Below are 27,097 nucleotides of genomic sequence, written 5' to 3' on the forward strand. Positions count from 1 at the left end.
TTTTTCTTTTTTATCTCAGTAAAGTAATACTTCCTGATATTAAAAGTAATATCAGGAAGTATTACTTTACTGAGAGAGTAGTGGATGCATGGAATAGCCTTCCTGCAGAAGTGGTCACTGCAAATACAGTGAAGGAGTTTAAGCATGCATCGGATAGGCATAAGGCTATCCTTCATATAAGATAGGGCCAGGGACTATTCATAGTATTCAGATTATTGGGCAGACTAGATGGGCCAAATGGTTCTTATCTGCCGACACATTCCATGTTTCTATGTTAGGAGGAAAAAACGAAAGTGAAAAAACAGAAAAACCCTGGGTCCTTAAGGGGTTAATGGACATATAAGTAACATGTGTACCAAGTTTCATCAAGCTCAGGGGCGGACTGACAACACTCAGGGCCCCCGCACAAAATAAAGCCAGGGCCCCCTGCGAAACTTCGCCCCTGGCCACACCTCTGTCATGCCCCTATCCCACCCAATTCCTCCTCATTCCCCACCCCATACACAAAATAAATTAAATAATTTTCCATGACCAATAACACCTGTATACAAAGAGGAAATATATACCACCACACAATAACTGGATAATACTTCCATGTACTGAATAAAACCACTATATAAAGACCAGTATTCCTCCATACAGCAATCACGCCCCCTCCCATAGGCTTGCATTGAGGGGCGGAGCGTGATGTCACACGGGGGTGGAGGTGTGACGTCACACTCCGGCGGCCCTGTGGTCGCCGGTAATCAGACCCGGAGCCAACACACTCCAGGGACTGATTATAAACAGGGTGCCCAGGGGCGGAACTCCCGCGATCAGGCATCTTACCCCTATCCTTTGGATAGGGGATAAGATGTCTAAGCACCGGAGAACCCCTTTAAGGCTCTTTGAGGCTCTCTACGTTGTCAGTCCATATTAGGGTAAGATAAGTTTTAAAGTCATTTAAATCAGAAAGGTAAGAGGGAAATTGCCAATTTCCACTAATGTGGGCAGTTAAATGCAAATCACCACAGAACTTTTCTAGGTCGAAGCCTTAAATATAAATCTTCCAGGCAGAACTCCTTGAATTTAATTTTCCATTGGAGGACAGATAAAATGCCCTAATGTGGGGATAGTATTAACTCTCACGATATCATCCTTATATTCAGCTAATTATCCTTCATTGTATAAGCCTAAAATTATCTTGGTTGAATAAATAAAAAAAAAGCAATAAAAGCAACTAATTTACATATTGAATAAAAAAGAGTTTTCTCAGACAACAGCGCAGCACATCAAGATACTAAAGGTACCATTTATTATACAATAGCCTCTTCTATTTAGCAATAACAGCAATTTAATTTTGCCAAAACTGATGGTAGACCCTGTTAAAAATAATTTTTCTTTCTATGTATTTTAAGGTTAAGCCCTTAAATATTTTCTCTAACTGGCATAAAAAGTGATCTTTTTCTGTGCCATAATGTATTCTATGCATATTAGTTAACTAGCTCAGTTATTGGCTTGTGAATCCAAAAGCTTTTTGCTGTGAAGACCCCATTCAGGAGACGCTGTATACTGGTTCCCTATTTTCCCATTTGTTTCTTCGAAGGCTGTCCTCGAGAACAGCAGTAATAATCATAAAACTCTATAGCTGCTGTATACTTTCTGTAAATATAAATCACAATAAGTATGTCTGCAAGCACCTTAGGCATTTTTATGCAAGCAGATATCATCCTTTCTATGGCTTCAGATTCACAGATATGTAAAATGAAAATTCTACTGGAAGATAGTGAGTATAATTTATTTAATAAATAAATAGCATTTTTGACACTTTGTAATTTTTTCTGACACTATGCTGCTTGACCTCAACTAAAAGGGGTGGTTGATGGTAACATGCCTTAAAATCCTCTCCCCTGGAGAAGCCATTTTTGGTGAAACGTACATTGGGACAAGGGGGTTCTGTGCTCCGGATAACACACGTCTGTTGTTATTCTATGTAACATCTGTGCTCATGTTTATTCCTTCTTCTTATTCCCATACTTATGCACTTTATATGACCTAGCCTGCTAAGGTATTAGCCCTATGCTGCTATGGTACATCCAACTATTGAATATCATTGTCTTTAATCATCTTACCTTTTTGTTGGTTATCCTATATATGCATGTACGTTGATTGCCAGTTCTGCTTTTTTTTCTGCAAAAGAAGAAGAATGTCCAGCGCACACACGTATAAAACTGAGCTGCTTTATTGCATAGTTGCCATGGGAAACATCGGACACTCAGGTAACGTGACGCGTTTCAGCCAGCAAGGCCTTAGTCATACATGTGTATGACTAAGGCCTTGCTGGCCGAAACGCGTCACGTTACCTGAGTGTCCGATGTTTCCCATGGCAACTATGCAATAAAGCAGCTCAGTTTTATACGTGTGTGCGCTGGACATTCTTCTTCTTTTGCATTTCTCTGGATCCAGTCCTGGTCCTGTCCGTGCGCTGAAGCCCGGGGTAGAGCTGGTTCGACTTGCTTGTGCTTTTTTTTCTGTATCTGTATATTCTCAGTACCAATCTCTCAGATTTTATGTAACATAGTTCACGTATATGTTTGCTTTTATAATATTGAGAATAATAAAGCTTTTGCAATTTTTGAATAGTGACCGGTTTATATATATATATATATATATATATATATATATATATATATATATATATACACCGTATTTATCGGCGTATAACACGCACTTTTTAGGCTAAAATTTTTAGCCTAAAGTCTGTGTGCGTGTTATACGCCGATACACCCCCAGGAAAGGCAGGGGGAGAGAGGCCGTCGCTGCCCGCTTCTCTCCCCCTGCCTTCCCTGGGGTCTAGAGTGCTGCTGTCGGCCCTTCTCACCCCCTGGCTATCTGCGCCGCTGCCCGTTCTGTCCCCCTGACTATCGGTGCCGGCGCCCCATTGCCGATAGCCAGGGGGAGAGAAGCGGTGCCGACAGCCAGGGGGAGAGAAGGGGCAGCGGCACCCATTGCCGGCGCCGCTGCCCCGTTGCCTCCCCCCATCCCCGGTGGCATAATTACCTGAGTCGGGTCCGCGCTGCTGCAGGCCTCCGGCGTGCGTCCCCGGCGTCGTTGCTATGCGCTGAACGGCGCGGCGCATGACGTCAGTGCGCCGCGCCGTGCATAGCAACGACGCAGGGGACGCACGCCGGAGGCCTGCAGCAGCGCGGACCCGACTCAGGTAATTATGCCACCGGGGATGGGGGGAGGCAACGGGGCAGCGGCGCCGGCAATGGGTGCCGCTGCCCCTTCTCTCCCCCTGGCTGTCGGCGCCGCTTCTCTCCCCCTGGCTATCGGCGCCGGCAATGGGGCGCCGGCACCGATAGTCAGGGGGACAGAACGGGCAGCGGCGCCGATAGCCAGGGGGTGAGAAGGGCCGACAGCAGCGCTCTAGACCCCAGGAAAGGCAGGGGGAGAGAAGCGGGCAGCGACGGCCTCTCTCCCCCTGCCTTTCCTGGGGGTATATCGGGGTATACATGCGCACACACGCACCCTCATTTTACCATGGGTAAAAACCTTTTTTTTCCCAAATATCCTTGGTAAAATGAGGGTGCGTGTTATAGGCCGGTGCGTGGTATACCCCGATAAATACGGTATATATATATAAAAGCAAAATCATCGGTAGTTGCAGTGTTTTGTAATACCTTTTTTATTGGACTAACAAGATTATGTAGAGACAAACTTTCGGGATTCCTCCCTTTATAAAGTCATAAGCATTTCTGAGCTCGCATTTCTTGTCTCTACATAAATCCTTGTGAGCTCAGAAATGCTTATGACTTGATAAAGGGAGGAATCCCGAAAGTTTGTCTCTACATAATCTTGTTAGTCCAATAAAAAACCGATGATTTAGCTTTTTGCATCACTGGACTAATACGGCTACTCCTAACTACTATATATATATATATATATATATATATATATATATGTGTGTGTATGACCCAGTGACAGCATATATCTCGGCCATGTTTGTTCTGTTGGAGCATATATAGTTTGTGTGAACATATCCGTGCAGTTGATCAAATTTAAGGAATACTCTGGGGAAAACGTGTGTATTGTGGTATTCTTAGTGCATGGCCAGAAGGAATTGTATGTGGGCTTTCCATGCAGGATGCATGATGTGATACCAGCATTAGATATATGACTGCTACCTACCTGTGCCATTTCATCCCCCCCCCCCTTCTCTGCCATTTAATTCACCTATTTTATCCCCCATTGGGCCACTTCATTCCTCTTTATGTCCCCCATGCCACTTTATTCCCGCCCTTCAACCCCCCTGTGCCATTTCATCCCTTCCCTTGATTCTCCTGTGCCATTTCATTACCCCATCATCATCCTCTGTGCCACATCATACCCACCTCGATCCCTCCCTCTGCCATATTATCCCCCTCTCTTTACCAACCCCTGTGCCACTTTATTACACCCCCCCATAATCCAATAGTTACAATAGTTCTAAACTGTCAGGTTTTTGCAGAGCTCAGATCTACCACATTTTATGTGGAAACCTTAGTAAATATGTGGGGAGCACACCCCTTTTATGGAAAACATGCCCCTTTTGTTGTGGTCACACATGTTTTGTTGGGGTCACACCCCCTTATCCGGGTGCCCACATCCCTTTTTCAGGTTTTTTGGGGGAAAATGGAGTGATGGTCTGGTTTGATGGGTTTATTGAGCGCAAATTGACGTGCACCTAAATTCAGCTGCTAAACTCAACAAAAACCCTTGGAAACACATTAGTAAATAACCCCCAAAAGCTTTAAAATGCTTTTTTTTTTTTTTCTTTTTTTTTTTCAGTTTCGCCCCACAAACATTTTTTTTTTGTTTCACCGTAGAGCTGACATATTTTTGATAGAAGTGAGGAGACAATTCCACAAATTTGAGCAGTTAAAATTACTTATTACTGCCTGATTTAAAATCTGTACAGACTAAAAAATTAAAAAACAAATGAAAGGTTGATGCATTTCAAACTAATAAAGTTCAAATTCATGGCATGAACAAATCAGCCATACTGGTGTCCCATGTGCTCCAAAGACCCATTAGAGATTATTGTGGATCAAATTCTGTGATGGTAAGCTGACTCTTTTTTTCCTTTAATTTCACTTATCTTTTGTATTTTTAACAACCTATTCCAATATAAAAAATTTACAAAATGAACAAATATAATAACACGTTTGTCTTATTTCAATTTTAAAAAAGCATCAGAAAATTATCCACATAGAAAACCATCAGCTGAACATCATTTTCATGTAGTTACTCAATCATACATTCCAACTGATGCATCTATCAAACTGAATGAACGATTAGCTGTATTATCTGTATGTCTTAGCCCAGCAAACTATTATCTCTAAGTATTTGATGTTGATATAAACTGTCTCCTGAGGCGTCAGTGGAGTCTGTGAGCCATCTACCAGACAGGGTTGTCGTGGACAATAAAAAATTAGATACATTTAAAACATTGGCAAAGTGTAAAGGTTATCGGTTTTAAGAATAATCCTATAATCTGTCAAATGAAATAAAAAAAGGCATCAGAAAGCAAAACATCACCACAGGGCTTTAAATTTACCTCCTATGAAATCAGAGGCTGAACTGGTTCATCCCATACAAACAAGCACTGAATGATAAGACCTTCTAACTTGCTCTATTTCAAGGTACATTACATTCATGTGTTTCAGTGGAAGAGGACCTGTAACTGTCTGCAGCATGGCAATGGCAGGTGTATAATATGATTGTAAAAGCAGCATTGTTCTTCACATGACCTCACTTAGTTTGGCAGTGCCTGACAAGTATGTTTATCCTAATCTGCAAAACCGTAAAAATAGGAGAGCGTTTAGCTGGGCAGTCATTTGCTAAATTGTTTGGAGACTGGTGTTACGCCTAGCGCTCCGGGTCCCCGCTCCTCCCCGGAGCGCTCACGGCGTCTTTCTCCCTGCAGCTCCCCGGTCAGTCCCGCTGACCGGGAGCGCTGCACTGTCATGGCCGTTGGGGATGCGATTCGCACAGCGGGACGCGCCCGCTCGCGAATCGCATCCCAGGTCACTTACCCGTTCCCGTCCCCTGCTGTCATGTGCTGGCGCGCGCGGCTCCGCTCTCTAGGGCGCGCGCGCGCCAGCTCCCTGAGATTTAAAGGGCCAGTGCACCAATGATTGGTGCCTGGCCCAATTAGCTTAATTGGCTTCCACCTGGTCCCTGACTATATCTGACCTCCTCCCATGCACTCCCTTGCCGGATCTTGTTGCCCTTGTGCCTAGTGAAAGCGTTTTGTGTGTCTAAAGCCTGTGTACCAGAACTTCTGCTATCCTCCCTGACTACGAACCTTGCCGCCTGCCCCCGACCTTCTGCTACGTCCGACCTTGCTTCTGTCTACTCCCTTGTACCTCGCCTATCATCAGCAGTCAGAGAGGTGAGCCGTTGCTAGTGGATACGACCTGGTCACTACCGCCGCAGCAAGACCATCCCGCTTTGCGGCGGGCTCTGGTGAAAACCAGTAGTGACTTAGAACCGGTCCACTAGCGCGGTCCTCGCCAATCCCTCTCTGGCACAGAGGATCCACTACCTGCCAGCCGGCATCGTGATAGTAGATCCGGCCATGGATCCCGCTGAGGTCCCTCTGCCTTATATCTCTGATATCACCACGGTGGTCGCCCAGCAATCCCGACAGATCGCCCATCTAACCCACCAGCTGTCGGAAATGTCCACCATTGTGCACCAACTTCAGTCGCAACTTCAGCAGCAATCATCTCCTCCGCCAGCTCCTGCACCCCTTCCGCAGCGAGTGGCCACTCCTAGCCTCCGCCTGTCCTTGCCGGACAAATTTAATGGGGACTCTAAGTTTTGCCGTGGCTTTCTTTCGCAATGTTCCCTGCACATGGAGATGATGTCGGACCAGTTTCCTACTGAAAGGTCTAAGGTGGCTTTCGTAGTCAGCCTTCTGTCTGGAAAAGCCCTGTCATGGGCCACACCGCTCTGGGACCGCAATGACCCCGTCACTGCCTCTGTACACTCCTTCTTCTCGGAAATTCGAAGTGTCTTTGAGGAACCTGCCCGAGCCTCTTCTGCTGAGACTGCCCTGCTGAACCTGGTCCAGGGTAATTCTTCCGTTGGCGAGTACGCCATACAATTCCGTACTCTTGCTTCTGAACTATCCTGGAATAATGAGGCCCTCTGCGCGACCTTTAAAAAAGGCCTATCCAGCAACATTAAAGATGTTCTGGCCGCACGAGAAACTCCTGCTAACCTGCATGAACTCATTCATCTAGCCACTCGCATTGACATGCGTTTTTCTGAGAGACATCAAGAGCTCCGCCAGGAAAAAGACTTAGATCTCTGGACACCTCTCCCACAGTCTCCACTGCAATCTGCGCCTAGGCCTCCCGCCGAGGAAGCCATGCAAGTGGATCGGTCTCGCCTGACCCTGGAAGAGAGGAATCGCCGTAAGGAAGAGAATCTTTGTCTGTACTGTGCCAGTACCGAACATTTTTTGGTGGATTGCCCTATCCGTCCTCCACGTCTGGGAAACGCACGCTCGCACCCAGCTCTCGTGGGTGTGGCGTCTCTTGATGCTAAGTCGGCTTCTCCACGTCTCACGGTGCCTGTACGGATTTCTACTTCAGCCAGCCCTTCCCTCTCAGCCGTGGCCTGCCTGGACTCTGGTGCTTCTGGGAATTTTATTCGGGAGTCCTTGGTGAATAAATTCCGCATTCCGGTGACCCGTCTTGTCAAGCCACTCCACATTTCCGCGGTCAACGGAGCCAGGTTGGATTGCACCGTGCGTTACCGCACGGAGCCCCTCCTAATGTGCATCGGACCTCATCACGAGAAAATTGAATTTTTTGTCCTTCCCAATTGCACTTCCGAAATTCTCCTTGGACTACCCTGGCTTCTACACCATTCCCCAACCCTGGACTGGTCCACTGGGGAGATCAAGAGTTGGGGTCCCTCTTGTTCCAAGGACTGCCTTAAACCGGTTCCCAGTACTCCCTGCCGTGACCCTGTGGTTCCTCCTGTATCCGGTCCCCCTAAGGTCGTTAGGGACTCTGCCTGCCACAGAAAATGCCTCTCCCCCCCTCCCAGTCCACTCAGGCAAGCCTCGGTGCCTCCTCATGGCCCTCGTCCTGGTGTCACACTGCCCCGTGCCAGGCCTCGCCCTCCCTCCCCATTCCCACTCCTGCTGTACTGCCTGCCATTGAGGAAACCATCCATTCCTTCCCGGTGTCCTCATCCCAGGGGAGGCAGTCACCGGACAAAAAAAAGGGGAGACCTAAGGGGGGGGGTACTGTTACGCCTAGCGCTCCGGGTCCCCGCTCCTCCCCGGAGCGCTCACGGCGTCTTTCTCCCTGCAGCTCCCCGGTCAGTCCCGCTGACCGGGAGCGCTGCACTGTCATGGCCGTTGGGGATGCGATTCGCACAGCGGGACGCGCCCGCTCGCGAATCGCATCCCAGGTCACTTACCCGTTCCCGTCCCCTGCTGTCATGTGCTGGCGCGCGCGGCTCCGCTCTCTAGGGCGCGCGCGCGCCAGCTCCCTGAGATTTAAAGGGCCAGTGCACCAATGATTGGTGCCTGGCCCAATTAGCTTAATTGGCTTCCACCTGGTCCCTGACTATATCTGACCTCCTCCCATGCACTCCCTTGCCGGATCTTGTTGCCCTTGTGCCTAGTGAAAGCGTTTTGTGTGTCTAAAGCCTGTGTACCAGAACTTCTGCTATCCTCCCTGACTACGAACCTTGCCGCCTGCCCCCGACCTTCTGCTACGTCCGACCTTGCTTCTGTCTACTCCCTTGTACCTCGCCTATCATCAGCAGTCAGAGAGGTGAGCCGTTGCTAGTGGATACGACCTGGTCACTACCGCCGCAGCAAGACCATCCCGCTTTGCGGCGGGCTCTGGTGAAAACCAGTAGTGACTTAGAACCGGTCCACTAGCGCGGTCCTCGCCAATCCCTCTCTGGCACAGAGGATCCACTACCTGCCAGCCGGCATCGTGACAACTGGTTACCTTTACAATTGGAAAATACACCTTTTCATTTGTCAAATTTATTGATTCAATTCTACGTTCTCAGACTTCTCTCAAATCTTACTCCAGCTCCTCAGAACTGCTCTAAATATTACATAATTGTGTAAAACTAGGGATTCTGTGAATGAGGGGCTGAAACTGTGGATAAGGACTGATACTAATGGGTTATTCAGTATATTAAGAGCTGATAATTGGGGGTTATTTGGTGTATAATGAACTGATATTGTGAGGATATGATGGGCTGATACTATGGGGGATTCAGCAGATTAGGGGTTAATACTGGGAGAAAGCGTATTGGCCTATGGTCTCGAAGTATGCTGTGTGGCACTATATGGGCATTGTTGTAGAATTATCTGTAAATGTATATACTGTCTAAAAAGGTATTTACATTTAATGAATGTATGGCATTTTTATCACTGGGATCTTCACTTATTTAGAAAACAGGAGTTCCAGAGACCCCCTTCTCGATTCAGTATAGTGAGGGCCAGTCTCTCTAAACTGTGTCTCAAAGTGGGCACACAATTGTTTATGCAGTTTGTGTGGTGGATGACAGAATTTATATAGAAAGCACAATTTTCAGTTTTACTTAATGTACCCTACTGTGTGACATCCAATCATATCAAATCACATATAAGAATTTTTGGTAAAATAATTTTTTTTTTATAATATAAAAATGTCCCATGATACTTAAAGCTGTCTCCTTCTCTGGCTGTGTTATCTACTTTTCATTTTTTTTTTTATGAATAAAGTATAATTTTACATGGGGTGCTCAAGGCTTTGTGGGGGCATTTAGGCCCAGATTTATCAAAGAATGTCTACGGTAGAGCTATTTTCCTAAGTTTATTTGGGTGGTGGGTTTGACTAGCATGCATCTTATTTATCAAGAAGGTTCAGCAGGATGATGAATTTTGCGCAGTTTTGCTGTGATGGGAAAAGCTCTACCACATACACTTTTTCTAGACGCTTGTGAGGGAGGGTAGTAGACACTTTTCTGCGTCCTGAATTTGGCAGGTTAGGCGTTTTTACTTACTTATGTAATGGATTTAATATATATAATCATATACATATTTTTTAGTTGATAAAAGGACTTCTTTTACATCTGCTTAGTTCTTTGCTCAATATTAGCTGACCAGACAGAAATCATCATCTCCTCCACCAGAGAGGCAGCGGGAGATTATGGAGGTAAACAAGTGGCTCAGGAGCTGGTGTAGGAAGGAGGGGTTTGAGTTCATGGAGAACTGGGCTGACTTCGCTGTTGCTTACCAGCTCTACCGTAGGGATGGGCTGCACCTCAATGGGGAGGGTGCAGCTGTGCTTGGGGAGAAGATGGCTAGAAGGGTGGAGGAGTGTTTTAAACTAGGGACTGGGAGAGGAAACCTACAACATAGAGGGGGAAGATAGTGTAGATAGAGAGGGGGGACTTATCAATGTACCGGGGGGGGTGGAGCGGATGGAGGGGTTAGAATAGTTAACAGGGATAGGCTTCATAGGAAGAAAAAACATACACCATTGAATTGCATGATGACTAATGCCAGAAGTCTGACCAATAAAACTAACGAACTGGAGTGGTTGATGTCTGAAGAAAATTATGACATAGTGGGTATAGCGGAGACTTGGTTGGATGATAGCTGTGACTGGGCGGTCAAGATACAGGGTTAAAGTCTATTCAGGAAGGATTGGACAAAATGGAAAGGGTGATGAGTTTGTCTGTATGTGAAATCGAGTCTGAAGGCTGCACTACGGGAGGATAGGGGAGGGGGCCACAAAAACAATGAACTTTAGGAAGGCAAAGTTCGATCAACTCAGAGAAGCCCTTAACAATATAAGATGGGATAATGTCCTCAAAAACAAGAATACTGACACTAAATGGGAGACTTTTAAAAATATCTTAAATTCTCACTGTAAGATGTATATACCTTATGGGAATAAAAGGGTCAGAAATAAAAGAAAATCAATATTGATGAACAAAAATGTTGAGGGGGCAATAAATGCCAAAAATAAAGCATTTAAACTACTAAAACAGGATGGTAGTGAAGAAGCATTAAAAGGCTATAGAGAAAAATATGTAAAAAACAGATAAAACCCACAAAAATAGAGACAGAAAGACTCATTGCCAAAGAGAGTAAAACTAACCCTAAAATGTTCTTTAACTATATAAATAGCAAAAAGATCAAAAATGAAAGTGTGGGCCCTTTAAAAAATGATGAGGAAGAAATTATAAATGGGAATCAGGAAAAAGCAAATATATTAAACAAATTCTTCTCCACTGTATTCACAGAGGAAAATGAAATGCCAGGTGAAATACAGCGAGATAAGGTAAACTCCCGTGTACAGGTCACCTGTCTAACCCAGGAAGAAGTACAGTGCAGCCTACAAAAAAATCAAAATAGACAAATCACCAGGTCCAGATGGCATTCACCTCCGAGTTCTAAAGGAATTAAGTAATGTGATAGACCGACCCCTATTTTTAATATTCAGGGACTCTATAGTAACAGGGACTGTTACCCAGGACTGACGCATGGCAAATGTGGTACCAATATTTAAAAAGGGATCAAAAGGTGACCCCGGGAATTATAGGCCTGTTAGTTTAACCTCCATTGTATGTAAATTGTTTGAGGGTTTTCTAAGGGATGCAATTCTGGAGTATCTTAATAAAAATAAATGTATGACCCCATATCAGCATGGCTTTATGTCCTGTAAAACTAACCTGATCAGCTTTTATGAGGAGGTGAGCTCCAGACTGGACCAGGGGCAAACGCTGTATGTCGTATGCAGTGGCCCCTCAACATACGATGGTAATCCGTTCCAAACGGACCATCGTTTGTTGAAACCATCGCATGTTGAGGGATCCGTGCAATGTAAAGTATAGGACAGTGGTCTACAACCTGCGGACCTCCAGATGTTGCAACATCTGGAGGTCCGCAGGTTGAAGACCACTGTTAGAGGAAGTTGTACTACCCTGTCCCCGCTGCTCCGGACCGTCACCGCTGCCCGGGATATCGCTGTCCATCGCTGTCGCCGCGCCCCCGAGGTGTCCCCGACGCTCCGGCAAGGTCTCTGCTTCCCCGGCATCCTCGCTCTCCGTCGCCGCCATCACGTCGCTACGCACGCCGCTCCTATTGGATGACGGGACGGCGTGCGCAGTGATGTGATGACGTCGATGAAGAGCGCCGACGATGCAGGGGATCCTGAAGAGGACGCGCCGGAGCCCCGAGGACAGGTTAGTGATCGTCAGCGGACCACACGGGGCACCGTAAACGGCTATCCGGTGGCAGCTGAAGCAGTCAGCGCTGCCGGATAGCCGTTTATGCGATAGCCCCGACATACAAAAGCATCGTATGTTGATACTGCCTTCAACATGCGATGGCCTCTGAGAGGCCATCGCATGTTGAAATTATCGTATGTCTGTCACTGTATCTGGATCTGGATATTTCCAAAGCATTTGATATGGTGCCACATAAAAGGTTGATGCATAAAATGAGAAGGATGGGGCTGGGGGACAATGTGTGCAAAGTGGGTAAGTAACTGGCTCAATGATAGGAAACAGAGGGTGGTTATTAATGGTACTTATTCCGTTTGGGTGACTGTTACTAGTGGGGTACCACAGGGGTCCGTCTTGGGTCCTGTTCTATTTAATATATTTATTAATAACCTTGTTGAGGGGTTGAATAGTAAAGTAGCAATCTTTGCAGATGATCCTAAACTCTGTAAAGCGGTAAACACTATAGAGGACAGTGCACTGTTACAAATGGATCTGGATAGGTTGAAGATTTCATCTGGGAAGTGGCAGATGAGGTTCAACACTGATAAATGTAAGGTAATGCACATGAAAAATGAAAAATCTGGGCTGGGATCATGTATTAAATGGCAGCACACTTGGGATGACTGACATTGAGAAGGATTTAGGAGTCTTAGTTAATAGTAAATTAAGCTGTAGTGACCAGTGCCGAGCAGCTGCTGCCAAGGCAAATAAAATCATGGGGGGCATCAATAGGGGCATAGATGCCCACGACAAGGAAATAATTCTACCGCTGTACAAATCATTAGTCAGACTACACATGGAATACTGTGTACAGTACTGGGCACCAATGTACAAGAAAGATATAGTGGAGCTAGAGAGGGTTCAAAGACGGGCAACCAGAGTAATACGGGTAATGGGAGGACAACAGTACCCAGAAAGATTATCAGAATTAGGGTTATTTAGTTTAGAAAAAAAGAAGGCTTAGGGGCGACCTAATAACTATGTATAATATATCAGGGGACAGTACAGAGATCTCTCCCATGATCTATTTATACCCAGGACTGTATCTATAACAAGGGGGCATCCTCTACGTTTAGAGGAAAGAAAGTTTCTACACCAGCACAGACGGGAGGTCTTTACTGTAAGAGCAGTGAGACTGTGGAATCTGCCTTAGGAGGTGGTCATGGTGAACTCTGTAAGAGTTCAAAAGGGATCTGGATGCATTTTTGGAGAATAATAACATCGCTGGTTATGGATACTAGATTTATAGGGACAGAACGTTGATCCAGGGATTTATTCTGACTGCCATATTTGGAGTCGGGAAGGAATTTTTACCCCTAGTATGAGGGTTTTTTGCCTTCCTCTAGATCAACTCAGTAGGAACTCATTAGGGTTATAGGTTGAACTTGATGGACTCTGGTCTTTTTTCAACCTTATGAAATATGAACTATGTTACAGCGTGACAATCAAGATAGAACTGTTTGCAGAGAAATAAAGTAATGTCAAAATGACACTGTGATATTTGGGGAGAAGAACAAGGTTAATAATTGCTTAGCGCTTAGAAGCAAAACAAGTCAAACTTGCGCATGACAAAACTATGTATACGTAGACTATACACGTCACTAATAATTAATCAATAATGTGGGAGGTAATTTATGTTCATTCTGAAGTCTATATAAACCCTGTGGAATGCTGTAATAAACTAAAAAAAGGAAGAATGTATGTACTGAACAACGTGTCAGTGTGTTATTCACTTACTTAGATGCATGCATCAACTAATATTTGATTTGGACAGGAACAGATATCCACTAGGTCCTGAAGTAAAATCCAAACCGAATGACCATGGATTCAGGAGTTCGTCCGGCGCAGAGAGGAACCATCAGGAAGCCAAGTAAAATCAATGGATTTATTAAATGCAACGCGTTTCGCTGCGCATGCGCAGCTTCATCAGGCGTAACAAGAGAAGGCTGGTAACAGATATATATACCTCCAGGAATTAACCATTAGGGTACTTTTTGAAAGAGTTGTTACATAAAATTACATATCCACATATGAATGTGACAATATATAGAAAAATATAAATAAATATAAATAGACAGACAACAATCACAAAAATAAAACAATAATGTAGAAATACAATGAAATCACATTAAACATATAATTATCGCATGTGGTGTGAATATACCCCACATGCGACTTAAGCAATCACACCGCTTTTTCACCGGTGCGGCATTCAACAACGCAAGTTGAATATTGTTTCAAAATATATAGTATAGAAAAATATGGACCTATAAGATACCATATGTGTTAGTTCAAAAAGCAAAAAATTGAATTATATATCACTGCACTATCTAAATGGGCAATGACAGTACAAATAAAGTAGAATGAACAGTGCGGTATTACATATCGCAACTGACCCGAGGGCGACATGTGAACACTACTTAGAAAAGAAGGAGTGGAAATGAACTAGAATAACTAGTGCGGTATTGAATACAGCACCCGGCCAAGACGCAAGGTGTGAATACTCGTAGAAGGATGACAGCATATTTATAAAATCAAAAATTTTCAAACAACAAATTATAATAAACATACAGAGGTTTCTGTGTATAAAGAAGAAAAAAGAAAGAAAAGAAAAAAAGAGGAGAACCTGAATAATAGAGCATGAATAATAATAAATAAACAGTAAAAAAAATAAAAAAAGACCAGATAATAAAAATAATTAAAATAAAATAGGACAAAAGACATACCTATAAACCAATTTCAATAAACACGTAGGAGAAAAGGAGACAATGTCCTAGATAGGACACTCCAAAATATTACATCTATACCCGTTTTTTTCGTTGTTCCTTCTGTGCTGTTCATCCTGGAGCGTCCTATCTAGGATATTGTCTCCTTTTCTCCTACGTGTTTATTGAAATTGTTTTATAGGTATGTCTTTTGTCCTATTTTATTTTTATAATTATTATTTTTATTATCTGGTCTTTTTTTATTTTTTTACTGTTTATTTATTATTATTCATGCTCTATTATTCAGGTTCTCCTCTTTCTTTTTTTCTTTTCTTTCTTTTTTCTTCTTTATACACCGAAACCTCTGTATGTTTATTATAATTTGTTGTTTGCAAATTTTTGATTTTATAAATATGCTGTCATCCTTCTACGAGTATTCACACCTTGCGTCTTGGCCGGGTGCTGTATTCAATACTGCACTAGTTATTCTAGTTCATTTCCACTCCTTCTTTTCGAAGTAGTGTTCACATGTCGCCCTCGGGTCTGTTGCGATATGTAATACCGCACTGTTCATTCTACTTTATTTGTACCGTCATTGCCCATTTAGATAGTGCAGTGATATATCATTCAATTTTTTGCTTTTTGAACTAACACATATGGTATCTTATAGGTCCATATTTTTCTATACTATATATTTTGAAACAATATAAGTCGCATGTGGGGTATATTCACACCACATGCGATAATTATATGTTTAATGTGATTTCATTGTATTTCTACATTATTGTTTTATTTTTGTGATTGTTGTCTGTCTATTTATATTTATTTATATTTTTCTATATATTGTCACATTCATATGTGGATATGTAATTTTATGTAACAACTCTTTCAAAAAGTACCCTAATGGTTAATTCCTGGAGGTATATATATCTGTTACCAGCCTTCTCTTGTTACGCCTGATGAAGCTGCGCATGCGCAGCGAAACGCGTTGCATTTAATAAATCCATTGATTTTACTTGGCTTCCTGATGGTTCCTCTCTGCGCCGGACGAACTCCTGAATCCATGGTCATTCGGTTTTGATTTTACTTCTACCCAGGAGGGCTGCAGTGGACCTTCTTTTATATTTCTTCTGCATTTTACCTTGTTGTGTGTGGGCGCACAACCAACTTTGGTAAGCGGCTTGGGAATTACCGTCCCCCACCCCCACTAACAAGATCTGCTGATCCCGCACATGAGCCTTCCTCCCTCTCACTAGGTCCTGAAGGGAAGTTCCACTTCAGCTGTGAAAGCACAGAGCTGCCAGCACATTTTTACTTGTATTTTTGACGTTACAATCAAATTTGATTGCGGTGTCTAAGGGGTTAAAGCCAGGCATCACCGTGATCGGTGATGTCTGGCATTAAAGATGGGTCCTGGTGGCAGATAGCTGCTGGGACCACCCAGCTATGACCTGCACTCAGCTCCTGAGCGCCTGTCATAGAAGGGGAGTGGGACGTTGTCGTCCACAAGAGGTTAAAGGTTGAATTGCCAAAGGAGGAAGTGATTCTCATGCCTACTGGTAGGTGGTGTAGCTATGTGCCTAAAAAAGTACCTTTGCGCACAATATAGCAACTTTTGACAAAAGTCACAAATGATAAATACGTGACCACTGCATGGTCAAAAAGAAAAAGTTCTATGGGTAGGCAAAAAGAGTGAAACTGTCTATATAAAAAGACGCATAAAAGTCACTAAATATGTTGCTTGTGCCTGAACTGTGCCTAAAAATAGACAAAAATGCTCTAAAAGCAATGATAAATCTCCCCAATAATCCTAATGAATAGTCATTCTGTATGTTTTTTTTTTTCTTCATCCAGGTGCCCTGGTGGCGAACTTCTTGACATCTGATCTTGATAGCTTTTCATATCTGAAGAACATATCTGCTGAGGGACATCTTTACAATGCATTTAATTTGGTTGCAGCAGATTTCAAGTAAGTCAAATCAATTCTCATGACATTCTATAAATAAATACACAAATTTATATGATAACTAGAATTATTTTAAGCTACTGTATGTCTGAAAAGAATCATAGCCATATCTATAGACTCAATTTAATTGCTATCAAAGGGGTTTTATGAGGTATTTTCCTTTATTTCCTATGCTCCGGATAGGCCATTAGTATATTGGTGGGGATTCAACACCCATACACAACGCTGATTAGTTGTCTTCCAGAGCCATGCTGCCCATGTGCACTGCGAGTGGAGTCGAAACCAGACAAGCCTGTACATTGTATAGTGGCTGCACTGGGTTTTTTGATTCCCATATGATGTGAATGGGAGATTTCCCGGATGGAACTTTCTTTTATAAAAGGGGTCAAGCTGTTTTAAAGGGAAAAAAAAAGGAAGCATTCTTCCTTTCCCAAATCCCTGTCATTCCAGCGGTGCACTGGTTCCTGCTGTATATCGTATACTGTAGGTAATATCCCCTCAGTCAATTGTTGGCTGTTGCACGGTGACTCACCTCACCTGGGTTTAAGCGAGTATTTTCTGCGGGTCACCAGGAAGCAGCCAGCAATGGGGATCCCATGCACTGTTGAACTGACAGCAGTGGGGAATGGGCAGGTAAGTGTGCATTACTTTGAAAGCACCCTAAACTATTTAAAATATTTTTCCCCTCCTGGGAAAACACCTTTAAAGGTAGAAGGTAAGTTAAAAAAAAAAACACACCATTACCTTCCCTGCTACCAACCATTACCGGTATTATGGTGCTCCAGTCCCTACTGTCCAGTGCCTCCTGGTTTCAAGATATGATGTCACATGCCCCCTCATCCAATTAATGGCCGTATCGGTGTCCCACCTGTCAGGCTTAATCATAGGACTAAAAAGAGATGTATATTCGAATATTATTTGATTTCTCCATATTGAATTTCCTAGCTCTGACAGGTGTTTCAAAGCTAGAAGATTCAGTTTGGGTTGTAATGTTGACATAACCCTTTCCCGCTCTTCTAAGTTAGACAGAGACCAAGATTTGTTTACAGCAGAGTATAACACAATGGGGGAGATTTATCAAAGGATTTAGACTGGTTTTTCTTGTCTAAATTTGTCGCACAGAAAGTCGCAGTCTAAATCTGTGCGACTTTTCTGCGACTTTTGCTCTAGAGGATTTTTAGAACATGATGCATGCAAGTCTATTTTAGACTGAAATGCATTGAAAAATGCATTGGTGCTGAATTTATCAAAAGCGACTTTTCAGCGACAAGTCGCATAGGCTGAAAGTACGCCGAAATGTCAGACCATACTGGAGCAGGTTTAAATATAGACTAAAGCATAGAACATGCAGTCTGTGCACAGAATTTATCAAGAGCTGTGCGCCATTTGATAAATTAGGTGCACAATAGACCAGACTAACCCTCTGTAGTTTGGTCTATATTGATGCGGGACATAGACAACTTTGATAAATATCCCCCTATGTCTTATGTCTTTAAGTCTAGATGTCCAAAACCCAATATGAGATAGGACAAGATTAGCTTAAGTATGAGACACTATTGTTTCAAAGCTCTCATGTGTATACTTCCACAGGCCATTGAATGTACGTGTTTGAGGAAGACAAGGAGGTGTAAAGACAAGACAATGCATTATACTATAGACTGTGTTAGCTTGTGATAGAACAATAAGTTTCAAAGTTTACCATTACCAGGTTGACAAGATGAAACCTGCCTTATCAATGGAAGTTATATGGCTGTTCTGTACACATCTGTTCTCCCTCCAGAAAATTCTTGTGAAATGGTAGATATAATCAGACATATCTTTAACAATATATTTCATACACTTTCTTATGGTAGTATCTATTAATATTGTTATGATATATCATAGTATAATTTAGTTATGAGGACTATACAAATATTACATATAACTTAAGCGTATTAAGATACTGGCCATGCAGATTGAACACACATGTGGATACCACTTTAATACATAATATTCATCAAATGTCAGTCATCTATTTGAGATTTAAATATGTGGATATTATTCTGATTTGATTGGACAGGGACATCAAATAGTTATATTAAATAGATTGCATAAATATTATAGTCACATGACATACCTATACCCCAATTATAGAAAATATGGCTGTTCTTAAAGTCAATACCCTGTCACAGACTGCCCTCTATAGTTAACTCTAGGAATAACATAAGTGAAATTGTAAGGTTAATTACATAGTCACACCCACCAGATGACATCATATTTGATGAGGGTGGGCTTTAGATAAAGAAAGGTTTAAAAACGTGTGGAGGAGAGAGCTTGGGGGTAGGTCCTGAGGAGCCTGTCAATCAGACCACATCAGAGACCACATCAGACTTGATCCAAAGAGCTGACCTTCCTAGACCCTGTATATTGTCTGCATTCCTGTACCTACTATGCCCAGATATCTGGTAAAGTATAACTTTGATAACCTGTGGTAAGGGTTATAATTAACTGGCTTGATATTTAGTCATTCCTGCCTTATTGCGGAGGTGTAGTGTTAAAGGTGCTATGTCATTATTTAAAGGGGTACTCCGGTGAAAACCTTTTTCTTTTAAATCAACTGGTGGCAGAAAGTTAAACATATTTGTAAATTACTTCTATTAAAAAATCTTAATCCTTCCAGTACTTATTAGCTGCTGAATGCTACAGAGGAAATTCCTTTCTTTTTGGAACACTGATGACATCATGAGCACAGTGCTCTCTGCTGACATCTCTGTCCATTTAAACAACCATGCATAGCAGATTTATGCTAAGGGCAGCATGGTGGCTCAGTGGTTAACACTGCTGCCTTGCAGTGCTGGGGACTTGGATTCAAATCCCACTAAGGACAACAATAGATAAAGTGTTATTATTATTATAATAATGTCAGCAAAGAGAACTGTGCTCGTGATGTCATCGGAGAGCATTCCAAAAAGAAAAGAATTTCCTCTGTAGTATTCAGCAGCTAATAAGTACAGGAAGGATTAAGATTTTTTAATAGAAGTCATTTACAAATATGTTTAACTTTCTGCCACCAGTTGATTTAAAAGAAAAAAGGTTTTCACCGGAGTACCCCTTTAATGCTATTTAGTAAAGATGCATATTACTGAATATTGTATGTAAATTGCCCTGGAATCCATATTCTGGGGAGTTAATGTCAAGCCAAGTAATTTGGGATACTGTACTACCAGATATCTGAGATTGGTTATAGTCTGAGCAGAGCAAATAGTTGTGTGTATAATATTGTTATTGTTTCCTTGGGTATAATTGATTACCATTATAAACTTCCTGCCGTATTCAGGGTGGCTCTGCTGCCCCTTTGTGTTTTAAGATGATAGAGACAGATTTTGTTGTGGTAGAGCCATCTTGTGGCTGAAATTGTGTACTGCATGCTATTGTGTATTATTGGATTTTGTATTGATTAGTTTGATTGTATTTTAATTTATTGTTTATTAAATGTATTGTTTATTACATTTTTTATGTTAACCAAGCATTCTTAAAACTTGTGCATGTTTTCTAATACTCCCTTCTATTATCTATATTTAAAAATAATACTGAAATCCTGAAGTTTTTAGCCTTCCTGTTCTATACAGATCATTTTCCAACATTCTCCTCCTTAAATGGGCACTGTCAGATACAACAACTTTTGATATGTTGTAAAGCATGCAAAACCATTAGGTTTTGCAATTGCTTTCATCAGAAAATTTTCAGTATTTCATGCTGAAAAAGCCAATCAAAGAAATGCCCCCCTGCCTGCTTGGACACATACTAGTCCTGCTGTGTCCATGCGTCATCACCTATGTCATGGACACACTTCCTTGACTGACAGCTGTGAGCGCAGGGCTCACAGCTGGAGGAAAAATCCTCCCACTGTCAGCGGGAGGGGGCGGAGACCTGCAGAGTGAGGCCACGCCCCCTCCCTTTGAGAGGAATTCAGACTAGTGAGCTAAATTAAAAGTATAATAAAAAAATAAAGGTGATAGACACAAAAATGTAGATGTACATGGTCAGAATTAGGTACTGAGTGATATATTAACAAAAAAAATTTTGTGAAATCTGAAGAGTACGCTTTAAAGAGGTATAGTGAAAGGTTACACCAGTATAGTATAGTATAGTGAAAGGTGGCACCAGTGTATAGAGAAGACAACAGATGATGGTCAAAGCTCAGCCTCTCCCTCTCTGTGGAATGACCTCTGCAAAGGACAAAGAGCACACCTAGAAACCTTTCCTATTTATGTCAATAGGACAGCTCCTGTCTGTGGTTGCCTATCTCCACTGGACTTGCTGTGAAGCATATCTCTAGATGCTGTTAAAAATGCCATCTGCTGCCCCCAGGTGATAGAAAATTAAAAAAAGCTTAAAATCAGAAATTGGAAACAGCTCAGAAAAAAAGAACATGTTACAGTATTTGGCTCTAATCATTATACAAAAATCTAGGTGATACTTTCCTATAACTTCAGTTGCTATATTAAAGGGTTGCTCCGGAGAAGTTAATAAAAAAAAAATACCCCAAAGCCTTCACAATACCTGTTATGTGTCCCCTGTAGTTATCCTTGTGATTTTGCCAACGGCTGTGGCCCCTGTTGTATCCTGAATATTCATTTTCCTTGCTTGCAACCCAGACTACAACTCCCAGAAGTCAGTGCGGCTCTGTGTAATGGCTGCCAGCCAATTGCTTTTACTATCTGTGTGCATGCTGTGTTGTTGTAACACAGTCAGCAGCACACACTGTGCAAGTCTTTTCTTTCAAACTATCCTTCCCCTCAGCAATAAATCATGATATGCTCTGAATGGCAGCAGTCAGTGATTAGATCTACAGCAGGCAAAGAGCAGCGTTATGTGCTGAGGAGACACCGGGCTTCTCTGCCGGCAAGATCCTCACACAGGGAGGAAGGGGAGGTGTGCCTGTGAAGCCAGACAAAAAACTCATGGTGTTTGTTTTCCAGAAGGGTGGGGGCTAGTCTCAGTGAGGGCTCTGCTCAACGACAAGGTGGATCTGATAATGACATCTTTCTCTCACTCCCTGCATGTAAGTGACAGCTGAAAGAGGGAAGCTGCTCTATTTAGCTAATGAATGATATTTAGACAAATGCATAGGTTTGTGAGAGGAAAAGAATGGGCTATGGGCTTAGTTCCCCAGAATACCCCTTTAAGAATCATATTAATCACAAAAGGGATATGTAAAAAAAAAAAAAAAGTTATCCTTGAAGATGTTATGTTGAAAGTACCCTTTGTACTACAATTATGACATATATTCGTACAATAGATGAATGGTATTTCTTTGAAATTGTTGTCTGTTTTGTTAGCAGTGTTGATTCTACTGCTGAGAATCTATTGGATTATTTATAAACAGAGAATATTTCAGTCTAATTTAAGACTTTTTCGGTGGAAGTTTTAAGTTAGGGTTAAGTATGGGTTAAATCCACCTACCATGATGATCTTAGGGTAGTGAAAGAGTTAAGGCCAGCTTTCCTAATGGACAAGGGTAGTGGAAGTACAAACTAAGATCTAAGGTAGTGGTGAGGCTAATTCATGCTTTCCTGGTGATTTAGGGTTATAAATGGGTTAAAGCATGCTTCCTTGGTGGTCATCAACAATGGAGGGGCTAATGCCAGATTCCTAGGTGGCTTAGATTAAAGCAGAGAGGTGAAAGGCGTTTTCTAGCCTTATTAAATTGATAATGAAGTCTCCTGGGGATAGGCCATGCATTTTTGTATTGGCGAAAACCTTACTTCCTGCACCCCTGCCAATCAGTTGTTCGAAGGGGATGCAGTACTCACATAAGCTCTGCAATCTCTTCAATGTTTATTACTGCTCGTCCATGCTTCACCGTAGGCCATTAAATATGAGTCTGTATAGCCCTTTAAAGTAAATTTTTTTGGTCTGTGGTGGTAAAAGGTTAATGCAATACTTTTCTGGTAGCGAAGGGTATTATTGAGATGCTTCTGACAAACAGGAGTCAAGCTGAAGACTACAAGTTCCCTTTACTCATATCTAAAAGCAACAGTATCATCGCTAATCTCTAATTTACAATTTTGTTGGGTAAATAGTAAAAGCCACAGTACAGTAGCAATGTATTTTCTCACTTTTTACCAGATTTATTTTCTTTACTTAAATTGGTGCTTATGAATGTTAAAGCAATTTGATGATAAAGTAAGTCTAAATAGATATCTACATTTAAAGGGATGGTTTTTTTTTCACTAAGGAGATTCTACATGACATTTAAAATGTCATCAAATGCTTCATGACAACAGGCTTCAAACTGCTGTTTCATTACAGAAAACACTTTCTATGCAAAAATACCAAGATTTATCTTCATATTTCAAATACAATAAATTACAAAGTTTACAACAAAAATAGTTCTTGCTACATTCACACTGAAAACTAATACCAAAAAGGTGACAGCTCAGCATAAAATATCATTCCATAAATCTCAGCAGAAGGAAAGTATTCAGTTTAACTGTAGCATTAATAAATGCCAAACTAGAAGGAGAATGCAGAGATTAAACGAGATTATAGAAATATAATCCTAAATATTAATTGAAACGCAAAGTAGGGTTCTGGTAATCTAGCAACAGTAATCATAGTATTTGTTGCAATATAACGTTCTGTACAAACGTGGCATTTATAATAAAAAGCCCTAAAATATTTACATTAAAGATTTTTTTCCCCCACAAAGATACATAGGTCTAAACTGGTGCATTATGTGAAATTAAACATATTTCCAGTATACAAGCATTTCTGAAAAGGTATTGTTTGAGAGCTAGATATACTAACTAATCCCCTATATGCCTTGCTTTTTTTTCCCCCTGTTGCCTTTGGTTGCCAGTTAGTCTCTATTGTGTATAGAAAAAAGGGATGATTGTGGGAAAGTGTGTGCTCTGTGGAAAGGAAACCAGGAAGTGATCAAATTCATGTGGGAGAACAGTGATATAGGTAATTTTACCTAAATAAATAAACTTCACCAACGTTGCCACCAACTTTGCTTCGTGGAAAACCCCCTTTATCACTTCATGAAGTATATGTAAGTAAAGGCAAAAAAAAGCAAAAGTGAAGAACTTATCAAGGACTATTGCCCTCAATAAGTTAATAAGGGCAGCACATTCTCACCTGGCTATGTGTCACTTGCCCTGTAAGCCATTCAGGTCTCATAGGCAACAAAGCCAGGAGAGAAGTGTGTGTGTCCACTCGCCCTTTCTCCCTGCTTATCAGACCCAGGCTGATAAAAACTATTGACAGGTACACTTTAAATTATTTTTCAGGTAAAGAATTAAAATTTTACTCATTAGTTTCCATAAAGGGGTACTCCGCTCACAGAAATCTCATCCCCTATCCAAAGGATAGGGGATAAGAAGTCTGATCGTAGCCGTCACGCCCCCTCCCATAGACATGAATGAAGGGGGTGTGGTGTGACATCACAAGGGGGCATAGCATGACATCATGTCTCCGGTTGCAGAAACCCAGAATTCTAACCTACTTTTTAGAATGCCTGGTGCTGCACGGAGGTCACGGGGGAGGACCCCCGTGATCAGACATCTTATCCCCTATTCTTTGGCGTTCCCCTTTAAACCCTGTTTATCTAATTTTAGAGCTTGACATTGCAAGCATAGTTGTCTATCTATTGGCCTCTGTTCACATCATGTTTGGGCTTTATGTTTGGCATACATTTCTGAACAATCCCACTAAATGTAAACCAAAGACATATGCAACTTTGTGCTTTGTAATGTTGCATATGTCTGCCATTGATGCCTATTGAAATATTTTTTCTTGTGACATGCACATGCATTACATTGGGGGGGGAATTACATTGTTCAGTGGCTGCAAAAAACCTAAATGTAAAAAAAGTTGAAGGTCTGAAAACCTTCCGTACGCGCTGTATATTGAAAAGTGAAACTTAAAATAAAGATTCCGTAGAACTCTTACCAAGAAGCAGGGGTTTTTCACACATTGATTCTCTATTTTTGGCCGGTATGGTGTAAGAGACATACTGTAATAGGCCTATGTGGCGTCTAAGTTGACCAAAGTAAATTGATCATACGACTGTTGCTTTTGCAATAAGAATAGCTCTAAGTGAAAGGCCAATATGTGTTTCCTAAAAATTTTTTTGTTCTATGCTGAACCCCACTGTTTTTGACTTGTATGACTTTTATAGGAACACCCTTCAGTGTATATTGAAAATATTTAACACTCAGATTGTTAACTGGTATATTATGTTTCACATCATTTTGCTTTCTTTTCAGACTCCCATTTCTTTTTGTGGTCAAGTAAACACCATCTGTTATATAATCATTGCTGTTGTGCACTTCGTTAAATCAAAAAGTGCACTCCCTTCTTGGAGTTGAAAGAGTTAAATACAGACATAAAGTTAGACAGAAAAGGGACTAATACAGGAGTGTTCGTATCAACTACCCTGTATAATTGACAATCTGTAATCTGGGACACAGACTGTGCTTAGGGTCCATTTCTGTTGGATAAACTTACTTCCCTGCTCAGAGCTATATGGTGTAATAGTGATCATCTTCTCAGTCATATTTCATTCTTTTCTGTGATAATTGTCTGAATAATTAAAAAGTGATGTTTATGATCCTGCATGTTGAATGGCGTAAATTAAAATACACTGCTCAAAAAAATAAAGGGAACACTAAGATAACACATCCTAGATCTGAATGAATTAACTAATCGTATGAAATACTTTCATCTTTACATAGTTGAATGTGCTGACAACAAAATCACACAACAATTCTCAATGGAAATCAAATTTATCAACCCATGAAGGTCTGGATATGAAGTCGCACACAAAATCAAAGTGGAAAACCACACTACAGGCTGATCCAACTTTGATGTAATGTCCTTAAAACAAGTCAAAATGAGGCTCAGTAGTGAGTGTGGCTTCCACGTGCCCGTATGACCTCCCTACAACGCCTGGGCATGCTCCTGATGAGGTGGCAGATGGTCTCCTGGGGGATGTCCTCCCAGACCTGGACTTAAGCATCTGCCAACTCCTGGACAGTCTGTGGTGCAAGGTGGCATTGGTGGATGGAGCGAGACATGATGTCCCAGATGTGATCAATCGAATTGAGGTCTGGGGAGCGAGGGGGCCAGTCCATAGCATCAATCCCTTCCTCTTACAGGAACTGCTGACACACTCCAGCCACATGAGGTCTAGCTTTGTATTGCATTAGGGCCAACCGCACCAGCATGTGGTCTCACAAGGGGTCTGAGGATCTCATCTCGGTACCTAGTGGCAGTCAGGCTACCTCTGGCAAGCACATGGAGGGCTGTGCGGGCCCCCAAAGAAATGCCACCCCACACCATTACTGACCCACTGCCAAACCGGTCATGATGGAGGATGTTGCAGGCAGCAGAACATTCTCTATGGCGTCACCAGACTCTGTCACATCTGTCACACGTGCTCAGTGTGAACCTGCTTTCGTCTGTGAAGAGCACAGGGCGCCAGTAGCCAATTTGCCAATCTTGGTGTTCTCTGGCAAATGCCAAACGTCCTGCACAGTGTTGGGCTGCAAGCACAACCCCCACCTGTGGACGTCGGGCCCTCATACCACCCTCATGGAGTCTGTTTCTGACTGTTTGAGTGGACACATGCACATTTGTGGCCTGCTGGAGGTCATTTTGCAGGGCTCTGGCAGTGCTCCTCCTGCTCCTCCTTGCACAAAGGCGGAGGTAGTGGTCCTGCTGCTGGGTTGTTGCCCTTCTATGGCCTCCTCCGCGTCTCCTGATGTACTGGCCTGTCTCCTGGTAGCGCCTCCATGTTCTGGACACTATGCTGACAGACACCGCAAACCTTCTTGCCACAGCTCGCATTGATGTGCCATCCTGGATGAGCTGCACTACCTGAACCACTTGTGTGGGTTGTAGACTCCATCTCATGCTACCACTTGAGTGAAGGCACCACCAGTATTCAAAAGTGACCAAAACATCAGCCAGGAAGCATAGGAACTGAGAAGTGGTCTGTGGTCACCACCTGCAGAACCGCTCCTGTATATGGGGTGTCTCGCTAATTGACTATAATTTCCACCTGTTGTCTGTTCCATTTGCACAACAGCATGTGAAATTGATTGTCAATCAGTGTTGCTTCCTGAGTGGACAGTGTGATTTCACAGAAGTG

At 42.4% G+C, this 27,097-nt stretch overlaps 1 protein-coding gene across 4 annotated transcripts in view; it reads left to right on the plus strand.

The window, feature by feature from the left end:
• Window positions 1-27,097, plus strand: part of TANGO2 (transport and golgi organization 2 homolog) — a 217,248-nt gene that overhangs the window by 122,070 nt on the left and 68,081 nt on the right. For all 4 annotated transcript variants that reach the window (XM_056532606.1, XM_056532610.1, XM_056532598.1 and 1 more), the window contains exon 5: window positions 16,845-16,959. In XM_056532606.1, coding sequence (XP_056388581.1) covers window positions 16,845-16,959 — 115 coding nt within the window. The remainder of the gene's footprint in view (window positions 1-16,844; window positions 16,960-27,097) is intronic.

Source organism: Hyla sarda, chromosome 1 (genome assembly GCF_029499605.1).
Source record: "Hyla sarda isolate aHylSar1 chromosome 1, aHylSar1.hap1, whole genome shotgun sequence".
Lineage (NCBI taxonomy): Eukaryota > Metazoa > Chordata > Amphibia > Anura > Hylidae > Hyla > Hyla sarda.